At 31.1% G+C, this 14,819-nt stretch overlaps 2 protein-coding genes across 2 annotated transcripts; both read left to right on the top strand.

Annotated features, from left to right (window-relative positions):
- The first annotated feature begins 4,615 nt into the window (after positions 1-4,615).
- Positions 4,616-7,985, top strand: LOC111278985 (phosphatidylinositol 4-kinase gamma 2-like). Its single transcript, XM_022865805.2, has 2 exons — positions 4,616-6,533; positions 7,250-7,985. Exons 1-2 carry the CDS (start codon positions 5,169-5,171, stop codon positions 7,625-7,627), a joined length of 1,743 nt encoding a protein of 580 aa, XP_022721540.1. The 5' UTR covers positions 4,616-5,168; the 3' UTR covers positions 7,628-7,985.
- Positions 7,986-8,119: 134 nt separating this feature from the next.
- Positions 8,120-10,831, top strand: LOC111287299 (uncharacterized). The gene is made up of 2 exons (XM_089746200.1): positions 8,120-8,426; positions 8,550-10,831. The coding sequence occupies exon 2, from the start codon at positions 9,737-9,739 to the stop codon at positions 10,352-10,354; it is 618 nt and encodes a 205-aa protein (XP_089602326.1). The 5' UTR covers positions 8,120-8,426; positions 8,550-9,736; the 3' UTR covers positions 10,355-10,831.
- Positions 10,832-14,819: the final 3,988 nt, after the last annotated feature.

Here is a 14,819-nt window from a genome sequence, read left to right as displayed (position 1 = left end):
ATTTAATATAAATAAAATTTATTATTATATAAATAATATATATTATTGTTTTGATAAAATTAAAATTTTAAGACTTTTTAATGTTATAAACAATATTAAAATATATAAATAATTTATCAACAAAGTTTAAAAATAAAATCTTTAATTTTAATTTTTTATTTTTATCTCATCGTTACCATTATTTTGTTATTTAAATATATATCACCTCACTAATTTTAATTTTACTATTATAATATTTAATTTTATCATTACAAAAATTAATTTTATCATTATTATTATTATTTTTAATCTTATTAAAATTAATCTTATATCTATTTAAATAAATCTCTAACCTCTTGAAATCTAAATCCAAGTCAAAGTGCAGGCGGAGATTGAGCTGAAGTGCTAAAGCTCTTGCTTCCATTAATGAGCATAGGATCTCTTGAAGCCCAGGCCCCTGCTGTGGAAAGCTTTGGACCATTGTTCGAAATCAATGTGCATCAAAATTCGTGAGGTTTTTTTGGATTTTGGACTCTGACCCGCGATGCTTGAAATTCCATCCAGCATAACATCAAGCCCTTCTTATTTGTTTTTGAAGTAATTTATTATTACAAGTATTTCAATAAGAATTTGCATTAAAAAGAGCTAAAAGGAAATATACTATTTCATAATCAGTAGTCCAAATCCCAAAAGAATCAAATATACGTGTCAGATGCTCTCAGAAAGCGCCACCTGCACGACAGCTTTGCCGTGCTTAACAGGAACAACGGCTTTACGTGAGCACCATTTGATGTTTTGTCAGATCGACACGTGTTTAAAATATCTAAGTTTGTCTTCGTCCACAAGGCTAAAAAAATCCAAAATGTAACTGTGTCTGGGCGGTGGCTTTAAGGTTTCTTTAATCCGACCGACCGTGGGCAGGGCTAGATTTGGATAAATAAATCTAACTAATAACTAGTAACTACTCTCACCCAAAAACCTACTCTTACCTGCTTTAATTAAAAAAAAAGGGCACCCTGATAGGCTAATAGTAGTAAGGATTGAATTTTAACTTTTTAATTTTTTTTGTCTTATTTAAGAATTATGAAAAAAAAATCTCTTAACACATTTTTCAAATCTTAAATGCAAAATTATATTTCCATAAAGTGTTTTTTCATCATTTTAAGTATAAGTATTTTACTTGAAGCAATGTCTTAAGATAAAAAATTAAAAAAAAAAACTTCAGCATTTTCTCTATATTTTTTCTAAAGTGAGTTTGCAAAACAATTAAGGGATGGTTTGGAGATATTTTTGTTTTTAAATTTTTTGAAAATTAAAAACAAAATTATATTTGATAGGTTGTTTTTGTTTTAAAAATTAAAAATTAAAAACAAAGTTTCAGAAATTGTTAATAGTAAAAAAAATGATATTTTTAATATTTTAAAAATATTTCATTCACTATTACTATATAGGTGAATAGTAACCATGAGTAAACAATATTAATTTTAATAACAAAATATTAAAAGATGATCATAAAAGCTATCAAACTTGAATTCAAACCCTTGCAATCAGTAAAACATGTGCTCAATCATTTCTCATTGTGATCATTTGTTTAGTGTTTCTCCAATAAAAATATAATTTTCAAACGTGTTTTTAATTTTAATAAAATAAAAATAAAAAAAAAACAAAATTTTTAAAAATATAAAACTCACAACAATAGCAAACGATCCCTAAATTATCCAAATTATAATTTCACGATTTCTTTTGGTTAAAAAAAAATGAATGATTGTAAACGTGAAATCTTATTAGCTAAATTAATGATAACTACTTGTATCGAATATATACCCCCACAAAAGAAACTGGTTGATATAACAAATATTAATTTATTGATCAATTTTGTTTTTAATTTAATTTAATTAATTTATATAATTATTTTTACAATGCTTCTTTTAATAAATCTAAGCTTTTCACTTTAAATATTTTTAATTTTTTTATATGTAGTTAAAAAATTTTTATATAAAAAAAATTGACACGGTAGCTAATTTAATGCACTTGTCTTCTCTTCTATTTTAAAACAAGAATTAGTGATTTATCCTAAATTAGTGGATCGATTATTTTCGATGCCTCAACTTATGGGTTGTGGGACCTCAAAGAATAACAATAATGTGTCCTTAAAAGCAGTTTTCCAGCTATGGTAATGGCATTGCCTGCATCAACTTTAAATTAAACCTTCATTTTTTTAATCTACCATTTGATCTCAAATAATGTAGCCATTAAAGAGAGCACTGCAAAAGATCAGAGGGCCCACTTTTCTCCATAATAATTCATGATGAATCATAATGCAGTTTCCTATGTTATGAGCAGCTACTGCCTTCTTTTATTTCTCATCTCCCTTTTTATAAATATAGTTTAAAAAAGCTATCTCATCACATTGGAATTCTCTTAGGGTACATGCACTTAAACCAATTCGTTTGATGAACCTTCCTTGCCGGTTGCCACCATCTCAGCTTTGCTAGCTCAAAGGCATAACACACAGCTTGTGGACACATCATTAAGTTCATGGCAAACTCAACAACTCCTCCAATTACTTTAAAAGGTGTTGCTACCTTGCCTGCCTCTTCTCTTTTGATTAATTGAAGCTTCATTCTTCAAACTTTTTAACTAATCTAATTTATCGTTTCTCTCAATCATACAGGATTGGTGGAATTGGTATATTATACTAAACAGATAAATGTACCCTATTTTTTTTTAATTTTAAAATTCCAATTGATTGAGAGATTGATTTTTGTTAGAAAACATAAAGGAGAGAAAAGAATAGTCTAATTTCATTTTAAACCATTAAAATGTGTAATTATTAACATTTATAAGATTTATTTGTAATTAAAGTTGTCGGATATTAAATTTTTAATATTTTATAAATAAATTATACAATTATTAATAAAAAAAATAGATTTGAATAATTAATTTAAAATTTTAACATTTTATCAATAAAATCGTTTGAATATATCATTTCCACGATTTCTCATTGTAAATTAAAAGGAGATATTTGTAAAAGGAGAATACGAGGGGGTTTGCCAATTGAAACCTGGCTGGCTTAGGCTGCCTTCGGTTTCAATAGTACCTCCAGTTGGCCGGTGTTTTTTATGAAAAACTATGTTGAACGTACCGAACGTCCATTTGGATGGATAATCTAGATGCGAAAATAATTTTATTTTAATTGAAGATTTTAGGTCCAGCTAATAAACACATAATTGATTTTTATTTTTGTTTTAGTTTTTTATCTTTTTAATTTGATTTATTCTCTTTTTTTTTTAATTATAAAATAATTTATAATTCAATATAATAAAAATAGTATTTAATATATAATAATTATTATTATTTTTATTAACAAAATTATTATTTATCATAAAAATATTTTTATTTTATTTTTTATTTATTAATTTTTATAATTAAATAATTTAAGATTTGTATATATATGAATTTTAAATTAATATCTTTAATAATTATTTTTTATTTTATTATAATTCATTTCATTATTATTATTATATTTATATTCAAATATATATTATTATTATCATTAATTTTAATTTTATTATTATAAAATTAATTTCAATTTCATTATTATTTTTAATTTTATTAAAATTAATTTTATCATCGTCAAAATAAATCATTAAAAAATGACTTTAAAATTGTTTTCAAAATGAACAAATCGAGGTGTGAGGGACAAAGACACAGGTCCTTTGTTGGAAGTTGTGTTAGTTGGAGACAGAATGATGCATTAAACGATAAAAGAAAGTGAGCAGTCTTACAGATTTGTAAGCAGGATTTGGGACCCATTTCGAGTGCAACGGCAACGAACTAGGCACCTTGCACCGAAAGCTTCATTAGAGCACACAAACCAACGAAAGGAGCGGGGAGCTTGATAGGGGATGCTAGACGGCGAAGCAATCATTATTAATTAATTATGTTTTGATTCTTTTGATTAGAGGATAAACTTTTGTCTCAGCTTTTAACAGCCATACACGTGTGTGATTGTACCAAACAGAAATTCATCATTGATGCATTACAACTCTTAAATTAAAGTATTAAACAAGATACTAAATTATTCCAGAGGCAAATTAAAGTTAATCAACTCTAAAAATATTACATAAAAGAAAAAGAGATATTTTAGAGGCAAAGATAATCTTACTTCATAGTGTACAGAGGCAACATGCAATCTACACTTTCCGTTTATTTTTCCAACCTCCACGTCAATTTTCCGTTAGTTTATTGACGTGTTGATTGTTCTTCAGACTCAGAGTGACTGAATTGCCCTTAATCACTGATTACAATGCCTATAGCTAAAAAAAACTTGCGATTGTTCTTCGATTAGTAATATTAATATTATTAGTGGTAACATCTTCAAAAATTTTTCCATTTCCAGCTAGTAAACCCCCTTATCATAGTTAAACCCATCAAATACCCAGCTTACGCTTTGATAATTTATGGGATATTTATTTCCACACTCTATTTAACTACCAAGGAACTTACCTCTCAATGTCATTTCGGTAAACTCAACACCTCCTTGCCTTCAGTATACTGTGCTTCCCCAAACGACCGTTACTGACAGTCTAACGGCGTGGTTTTAAATTTAAAACGCGTCCCCTCGTTAGTTCTTCGAAGTTGAGTCAAAGCTTATATAAAGCCAACGGCTACATTACCGTTCCTCCTCCTCCTCTTTCTCTTCTCTCTCTTATCGTCGACGACAACCCTTTTTGCGCCGGAGCAGAGAAAATCGGCGAAAAGATCGCGCAAATTAGAAACGGAAAAAGCACCAATATCGGAAAAGAAAAAAATGACGAGTAGTGTAAATTAACCGGGTAGTTTGGATCGCCACCTCCACGGTTTTTGTTGTTTCGTTGTTCAATTTAAAAAGCTCTCATTTCTGAACATTCTCTTTCGATTCTTTTCGAAAAGAATCCACTGCCTCTCCTGACCAAGTTTAGAATTTCACCCTTTGCAATAGAACACAAAAAAACAAAGATTTGCAGCTATGTGCCAGTCCCTTTGACTATCATTGCTGAGATTGAAACAAAGAAAATTTTGATCTCTTTTTTTCATTTTCTTTCTTCATTCTTCGTTCTTGTTTTTGAGTTAGCCAACAAAAAACAAAGCCTTGTTTTCTTAATTTATTTACCAAAAAGAAGGAGAGACAAACAACATTTGCAGAAATGTCTGTTGCCGATGTTGCTTTGAGTCCTGTTTGTCAAGAAGCGGTTCACTCTCGTCGTTATTGCAATAACCAACGGCCGGGTGAGTCGATCTTGATTTACCTTTCGGTTGCCGATTCGGTGATTCCAATGCGGGTTTTGGAGTCGGACTCCATAGCCTCCGTAAAGCTTCGGATCCAGACATGTAAAGGGTTTGTAGTGAAGAAGCAGAAGCTTGTTTTCGGAGGCAGAGAATTGGCTCGTAACGATTCGCTTGTTAAAGATTATGGCGTGAAAGGTGGGAATGTTTTGCACTTAGTTTTAAAGCTTTCCGATCTTTTGTTTATCACTGTACAGACAACTTGCGGGAAGGAATTTGAATTGCATGTTGATAGGTATAGAAATGTTGGGTATTTGAAACAAAGGATAGTTAGAGAAGGAAAGGGTTTTGTGGATGTTGATGAACAAGAAATATTTTGTAATGGAGAAAAAGTCGATGACCAAAGGCTAATCGATGATCTATGCAAAGATAATGATGCTGTGATTCATTTGGTGGTTCAGAAATCAGCCAAAGTTCGAGCTAAGCCTATTGAGAAAGATTTGGAACTTTCGGTTGTGGCTGAGAGTGGTTTAGATGAGAGGAGAGGTAGTCTAGGAGGAGAAAAAAACCAATCCAAGGGCCTTGAGATTGCGACAAAGGAGCCAATTGTTAGAGATTTCTGGTTGGAACCTGTTTTTGTTAATCCTAAGGTGAAATTGCCTTCTTTTATGTGGGATATGATACATTCGACATTTTACGGATTGGAGATAGGGAATCAGCCAATTAGATCGTCTGAAGGGACTGGGGGGGCTTATTTTATGCAAGATAAATTGGGGCTTGATTATGTTTCCATATTTAAGCCGATTGATGAGGAGCCAATGGCTGTGAACAATCCACAGGGGTTGCCTGTATCAACAAATGGTGAAGGCTTGAAAAAGGGTACAAGGGTTGGAGAAGGAGCAGTGAGAGAAGTGGCTGCTTATATATTGGATCATCCCAAGAGTGGACCTCGATCTTTCTCTGGTACTGAGATGATGGGGTTTGCTGGTGTGCCACCTACTTGTATGGTTCGGTGCTTGCACAAAGGATTTAACCATCCAGATGGGTATGAATGTGCACCCGAGAATGTTAAGGTTGGATCCTTGCAGATGTTTATGAAGAACTCTGGGAGTTGTGAGGACATGGGTCCCGGAGGTTTCCCTCTGGAGGAAGTACACAAGATCAGCGTGTTTGATATAAGAATGGCAAATGCTGATAGACATGCAGGGAATATCTTGATTGGCAAAGGGGAAAATGGCCAGACCAAGCTTATTCCAATTGATCATGGCTACTGCCTGCCTGAGAATGTAAGTGTAGTTTTATCATTCTAATAATGCCATGTTTTATCGTTAAGGGTCAATATTTTTCCTTCAATTTTTTGCACATATATTCCCCTCGTATATGGAAATTCTGACTTGAAAATCAGTCTGTTATCATCTAGTTGAAATTTGAAAACATAGGTTAGCTTAGTTGCAGTAATTTCTTTCACTCAAAGTTAAGATCAACAGGTGGCAAATAAGCATTGGAGGCTCTAAAGTCGGATTCCAGTTTGATTTAGGTTGAATTATTGTTAGGAGCAATATCCAATATCCGTCTCAGTTCCTTCATTAAATGTTACTGAAAAGTTATAATTAGCATGTATGATAGTAACCTATAAAAAAGTTACATGTATTATTAGGTAACAGGTGTTTAGTTGTGTGAATCTTTTTGAAATCCTAGAAATTTATTTGGGAAAAAAAAAAAAAAAGTAAAAGTAACACTCTCAGATGAAATATAACATCTTGTGTTCATGCTGCCTTGATGTCTATATATGCACTAAAGGGTGCGGTTAATGTATCTATTTCATGATCCTCTCTCACTACTACTGTTTTTGGGATATTTAATGCATGGCATCATCATAGGGGGGGTTTTTGTTCTTTATCTAACACAAGCAAAATTGTGCGGATTGATGACATACTACCATCTTAAGAAAAGGAGAAACAGATCATTTTCTGAACTACTTTCTTTATTGCTGTATTTACAGTTTGAGGATTGCACATTTGATTGGCTTTACTGGCCACAATCACGGCAGCCTTACTCTGCAGACACCATTGACTATATAAAATCACTGGATGCTGAACAAGATATTGCACTTCTGAAATTTTATGGGTGGGATGTTCCTGTTGAGTGCGCTCGCACTCTCCGTATCTCCACCATGCTTTTGAAAAAAGGGGTTGAGCGAGGTCTCACTCCCTTCACCATTGGAAGCATCATGTGTAGAGAAACTGTGAATAGGGAATCTGTGCTTGAGCAGATTGTTCGTGAAGCTCAGGATGCCCTACTCCCAGGCATGAGTGAAGTTGCATTCATTGAAACTGTCTATCAAGTCATGGATTCTTGGCTAGACAAGCTCATAAATTGACAATAACTTAGTTCATGGTACATATTTGTACGTATTCACTTAATGATGAGTCCATTTTAGTTTGGACCGCAAATTATGCGAATGCAGATGGCTTATCTTCTTTTACATAAGCCTGAAGCTTTCGTTTTTCTACCTTCTTTTCTCCATCTAGTTGTTACTTGATCATGTATCGTTATTTTGAACAGAGTCAAAGCTACAGAGTAATATGAATTCTGCTAAGATTCTACTTCAAAAAGAGCTATAAAACTTGTACATAGTGTCTCTGATCTGAAATTTAGGTTTGAAGGTGTGTAACATTGAGCAGAGTCCATGTTAATGAATAATTGTTCAGCATTGTTAAGGGACTATTATTATAGATTATTCACTATGTTGCAACTGTTTTATTATATAAGTATTCGTTGCCTTCGTGTATTATTAATTTTTTTTTTTTAAATTCTTAATCTTTCATTAAATCTCTCTTACTCTATTACTTTATCAAAGATGATATTATGCCCATAAACTTTATCAAACTCGTAATTTTTAAGTGTTAACTTAAATGACATGTCAACTGATTTAACTTGTTAAAACCTTAATTACGAGGGTAATTTTAACCGTGGCCAAGGAGTTGCATTGAAAATTTCTAAACTAAAATTTCCCGTCTTGATTGAGTATTTTGTGGACTTTTTGCCCAGGGTTTTGAAAGGTAACTAATAATGGGCCAAATCAGCCTCGTCCATTTTCCGGAATAATGGGTGAGCCTATACTGAATAGACAACGAAGCTGGCCGGCCCTTCCCATATTCCCTCGAGACCAATAATAAGTAATCAGCATTTTTCAGTTTTCTTTTGGAAGGAAGCACTAGCAAACTAAAATCAAAGTTATACAAGAGTGGTAAAAGAAGAAAATTCAGGTATTTGATGATCATCTGTTACTGTTACTGCAGGTTTAAAGTTGATTGTTTCCCTGGTGATAGACTCCCAAGTAGCTGGTGGTCGGATGCTCCATCAATCCATCATTGATTAATGCTTTATTGGAGCATCCACTGGGCATCTCAACTATTTCAGGTTTGGCAATTTCCTCCCCCTCATCTGCCACTGCCAAGTGCCGTGAAACTGTTTTTCACAGAGAAGGGTACCAAAGGGTCAACTTCAGTTTCCACTTTCTCACCTTTTTTCACACCAACTTGGAAACAATCTAGTTTTTGCTGTTGACAAAATAAAACCGGTGAGCATGTGAAAAGGAATCTAGATTTTTCTTTTTGACTGATATGTAAAAGAGGACAGTAGTAAGCTTTTAACTCTTTTTCATTTCTAAACTTGAACTCAGAACTTCAAATATTAGTAAGAATGAAAAATGCATCTTTTTAACAGAATGAATGAATACTTCATTATTATCTCAATTCTGTTTCAACAATCCTAACCTTACAAAAACATTTTCTTTTGGAAATTCTTAAGTCTATTTCTTTTGGAAAGTAAATGGAAAAAGAAATGTTATAACTTTAAGTACTACTCTTACAACAACAGCCATGCAAAATCTGAATTTCTAAAATAGAAAATCTAACCCATAATCAAAAAGAGAAAGAGCAGAAATGGGAAATTTCATCAGCAACCTCCTGCCCTCATCTCATCCATTTTTATCTCACACAAACATTCACCACCTCTTAAAACTCACAGACCCCACATTTTCTTCTTCTTCTTCTTCTTAGTCTTTTCTTTTTCTTCTTTTGTTTTTTTTCTTAATTATCCACTTTTTCCCACTCTTCTTTTGGTTGATCTTGATTCCTCCCCCAAACCATCAAAAGCCAAAAATCTATGCTTTGAAAACATCCAACAAAAACTCCAAAAAAAAAAAAAAAAACCCCACCCATTAAAAAAACAACACTCCTTAAATGAAAACAACCAACCAAGAAATTAAAAAAAAAAAAAAAAAAAAAAAACCCAACAAAAGTTTTCACTTCCACATCACTTGCACCACTTTCCCTCCCCGAAGCTCTTCCCCATATCCAAACACTCCCTTCTCTCCAAGAATCTTTTTTTTTTTTTTTCATCCCTTTCCTAGCTGTTTTTATATAACATCCAAGAAGACAGTTAAACCGAAATAAATACATTATTTACCAAAACTCCCCCAAAAATGGTGAAACGTCAAAGGCCTCCATCTGGCCGTCCAAATCTAGCTTCATGTCTTGTAGCAACAATTTTCTTGATCTTCGTTGTAATAATAGTTCTCATTGTTTACTTAACCATTTTTAAACCTAAAGACCCTAAGATCTCCGTTAGCGCCTTCCAGCTTCCGTCTTTCTCCGTTGGTAACAACTCCGTCAGCTTCACTTTCTCCCAATACATTACCGTTAAAAACCCTAACCGAGCTGCTTTCTCTCACTTCGGCAGCACCATCCAGCTGCTTTACTCGGGTTCTCAAGTCGGATTCATGTTCATACCCGCTGGAAAGATTGAGGCGGATCGGACTCAGTACATGGCTGCCACTTTCGCCGTTCAGTCTTTCCCCTTGGCGGCAACCGTAGCTACTACTGCTACTACGACGACGACGGGGCCCATTGGGCTGATTGATGGGTTTGGCGGGAGTAACAATGGGTATCGAGTTGGGCCGACGATGGATATCGAGTCTCGGATGGAGATGGTGGGTCGGGTTAGGGTTCTACATTTCTTCACCCATCATGTGGATGCTAAATTTGGGTGTATAGTCACCATTGCTATGAGTGATGGGTCTGTGTTAGGGTTTCACTGCTAATTTTTTTTCTTTCTTTCCACGTTTTGTTCTTGTAATTTATTAGTTTTTTCTTAAAATTTTTCAGAAGATTTTGTAATTTGGGTATTAAATTTTGTATACCAAATTTGTTGAAAAAAATTGTAAAAATAGATTTTTTTTTTTGGTGAAATAAAGGATGATGCTTTCATTCCTGTAGAGTGTTTGATTTAGGTGTGTAATTATCAGACAAACCGATATTCTAGGCGGAAGGTTTGTCCAACAATGTCAGATCGGTGAATAAGGTTTGTGGGACCTAAGACAGCAGGCGCTGAAATCATCATTCAGCGTCCACCGTCCACTAACCTCGAACTTCGAGTCTTTTTTTTTTTACATTTTTTCTTTAAAATAAGATCTATACAGTATATTATATTTCTCTCCATATGTCTATTAAAAACCAATTAAAATTTGATATAAAATATGATTTGAAGTTAATTGAGGTTTTTTATCTAAATTTTTAGGTTAATTGAACTATTTTGTTTTCTGAGATTGTTTAGAATTTTAATTAATTGTAATTAATGTATTTGAGTTAACCAATATAACAAAAAAAATAATTTAAGGTATTTAGTTCGTAAAATTTTAAATTTAAAGTAAAAGTGTGATTTTTATGAAAGTGCAATATCTTGATTTTTTTTTTATTTTTAAAATATTTCGTATTTAGATTTATTCGTTTGATTGAGAAGAACTCACGTATATTAATTCTTAAATAATTATCATAATCTTTTTAATATATGATGATAACTTTTCATTAGCTTTTATTAATAATAAATACCTAAAAGATAAATCATGCTTTTAGAAAAAAAAAAAGATAAATATCTTATTTGATTGTTGTTTTTATTTATAAAATATAATCAATAAATAAATGTTAGAAATTATTTAAGATGTTTATGGTTGGGAAACACCAATATTTGATTGGGAAAAACCTTAAATAATTCCCTTAAAAGTATGAAAGATTATTTAAGGTATTTTTGAACAAAAATACCTTAAATAATTTTTTTTTAAATATCAAAATATTATTTAAGGTATTTTTGAACCAAAAAGCCTTAAATAATCTATTTCATTTTTTTAAAGGAGAATATTTAAAGAGTTTTTTTAACTAAAAATGTCTTAAATAATCTCCCTTAAAAAATTTTAAGAGATTATTTAATGTGTTTTTGGTTAAAAAACGCTTTAAATAATTTTTTTTCTTTTTTTAAAATGAGATTATTTAAGGTATTTTTTGTTTAAAAATGCCTTAAATAATTCATTTTAAAAAATATCAGGGGATTATTTAAAGCATTTTTAGTTAGAAAGCACATTAAATAATCCCTTTCATTTTTTAAAAAAAGAGATTATTTAAGGTGTTTTTAATTTAAAGAGGTTCAAAAACGCCTTAAATAATTATCTTTAAAAAATATCAAGAGATTATTTAAAACATTTTTGAACCTAAAAATGCTCTAAATAATCCCCCTTTAATTTTTTATAAAAGGGATTATTTAAGGTAGTTTTCAACCCTTTAAAAAAATAAAGAGATTATTTAATGCATTTTTTGTTGAAAAATGCCTTAAATAATTTATTTTAAAAAAATATAAAAGATTATTCAAGGCATTTTTCATGTGCAAATGCCTTAAATAATCATTTTATTAAAAATATAAATTGATTATTTAAGACATTTATGTAGATAAATGCCTTAAATGATCATTTTTAAAGGTTCATTCTTTATGCTTGAACCTTGAAAAACCAAACAGCTAATATAGTTAATGATAAAAAGCTGCATTACTTATAAACCCTTAAACCATAAAACCATTTAGTTTTCTTTTTGGTTTGTCATCTCTCTCATTGCGGTCGACCGTCAACCATTCAACGTCGTCGCACCTCTTTTTTACCCGTATGTGTTAATTTTATGCTTTTTTTGTACTATTTTTTTGGTTCGATGTAAGTATTTTTTTTTCTTTCCTTACTATATATATTTTGTGTTTTATGCATAATTTACTATCAACTACATCACCCAACCGCCCTTCATTGCATGCATAGTATTTTTTTATTGATTGATTTAAGTATTGTGGCTTACTGAATAGTTTTGTGAAAATTAGTTGTTATATTTGTACTCATTATTTGTTTTGCATGAAACTCTTATTTAAGGTGAGAATCACAGTATGGCTTGTACCTATAAAATATTATTAGATGTAGGATGTTTTATGTATATTGGTATAGTAACTATAGTGGATATTGGTTGTTTTTTACTATGTGATATTTAAAGAGTCAATTTGGTGTATTTCGTATAATTATAATCAAAATTGCAAGTATTATAGAATCTGAAAAACATATAAAACATGAAGATGATACACCTGTAGTGAAAAAAAAAAAGTAAAGGGACATGGTAAATAAATTAAAGTGAGTGACATAAAAATTCACGTCGACTTCAATCATAGTGGGCATTCTATGTCGGATGGAGTTGCCAAGTTGGCTAGTCATATTGGAGAGGTCGTTCATAATAGTATTTCTATTACGTACCATAATTAGCAATGAGTTTTTTATGATAAAAAAGATCATATATGGGAGTCAATTATGATATGTTTATTCAACAATATCCAAAAATTTGTTTCTGGTTGGAAATTTAATTGAAATAATGTATTCATACTAATTGTTTTAAATTTATTAGGAATGGTATGACATCCCAAATAAGTATAAAAAGCTTATGTTGTAATCGGCTAGAAAAGCATTCAAAGACTTTAAGAGTAGATTGAAAACTCAATATATTTTACCGTTCACTGATAATAGTGATTTATTAGTTGATCCTCCATTGTCATATATAGATGTTATTAGTTATCAAGTATAAACACATTTTGTTTGAGATTGTCTATTAGAAGAATTCTCGATATGCATACCCATTTTGTTAAGTGTTTGTAATATTTTATGTAATTATTCAATATCTTAATATGTGATTTATCTTTTTTTTTTAAATAAAAAAATAACAAAAGACCATCTGTGCCAAACAAGTATATCACCATCGAACATTAAGAAAGGGTAATGCAAATGTCAAGCATGTTTTTATAAGTATTTACACGCTTGTTTTATACTTATATATGAATATTTATAAACTTTCGATTAATAGATTTTGATTCTTATATCGCCTTAATTTATCAAGAATCATCTAGTTTTGGAATCGAAGTTCTTAGATAGGATGTGTGAAAACAAGGATATATACAAAAAGATGAATCATTTTCAAATGAAGCAATCGAAAAAATGGCTAAAAAGATTGTATGTATAATTGATTAATTTATCTCGTATGATTGGCTTTGTGCTTGAATGGATGACTATATATTGTATAACTTGGTTATGGTACACACCATCTTATTGTGTTTTAGGATGAATTTGCTGCTAAATTTGAATATGGTGAATTGCCAATCGGTTATGGTGAATATCCATTGTCTTTAGTATTAGGATTGAAAGAAAAGCATGGTAGAGTTCATGGGATTGGTAGATTTGCATTGCCATCAAAGTTCTTCAGTAATCAACCTAAACCCCATCTAATGAAAAATATAAAATATGAAGCAATCATTCAACAATAACAACAAAGACTTGATGAGCAAGAGCAATGTCTTAATGATCAATAATAACTACTCGCAGCTATAGAGGTAATGTTAGTAGCAATGCGGCCTAAAATGCCTTGAGGGTAGTCAGTTACCGACATTAGCAGAGGCAAGCTTTTACGAATCAAGTCTTGCGACAAACCCAAACACCGATAATAATCATTATTTTTATTTTGTTTATTTACTTAATATTTATTTGTATTTTATATTTATTGATTTAGTTTTAATACTTATATTTCATTATATATTGTAACAAGATGTTGGAATTTAGAAGATGAACCCTGCTGAGGATGCTATTGATACGTTATCTAGTTATGCATTTGATCATTTATTTAAAAGAAATGTCATTATCGTTAAGTCCGAAAATAAGTTATTTGATCATCCATCCATTTCTTACATAGAGAGCTTCAGATTAAGGCATTTTATACCCTGGATTAAATATCAGCTTCTGATATTATTGCTTATATGAGATTAGCTTATCAATTAATTTAAATATTCAAAGTCAATATATATTATTCTATATTATGATGTATTACTAACAGGTATGGGTGTAATCGAGTCGAGTCGATACAGTGAGAAGTTCGAGCTTAAGCTCAACTCACAACTCGGGGCTCGATACTCGGTTCGAACTCGATCGAGTTTTATTTTTCAAGCTCGAGTTCGATTTGTGATCGAATTCGAGCTACTCGAGCTCGCTCGATTAAGCTCGATTAATATGTAAAAATAAGCTCGATTCATATACTCAATAAAAGTTTGATTATTTATGCTCGAACTCGAAATATTTTATTAATTAAAATAATAAAAATATATTTGAATATAAAAACTCGATTAGGTTCACGAGCTACTCGAGCCGAATATAAGAATACTCAAATTCGACT

This window comes from Durio zibethinus, chromosome 17, assembly GCF_047325235.1.
Source record: "Durio zibethinus cultivar Kanyao isolate XHJ-2024 chromosome 17, ASM4732523v1, whole genome shotgun sequence".
NCBI classification, from domain to species: domain Eukaryota; kingdom Viridiplantae; phylum Streptophyta; class Magnoliopsida; order Malvales; family Malvaceae; genus Durio; species Durio zibethinus.
This window is presented reverse-complemented; position numbering and strand designations above follow the sequence as displayed.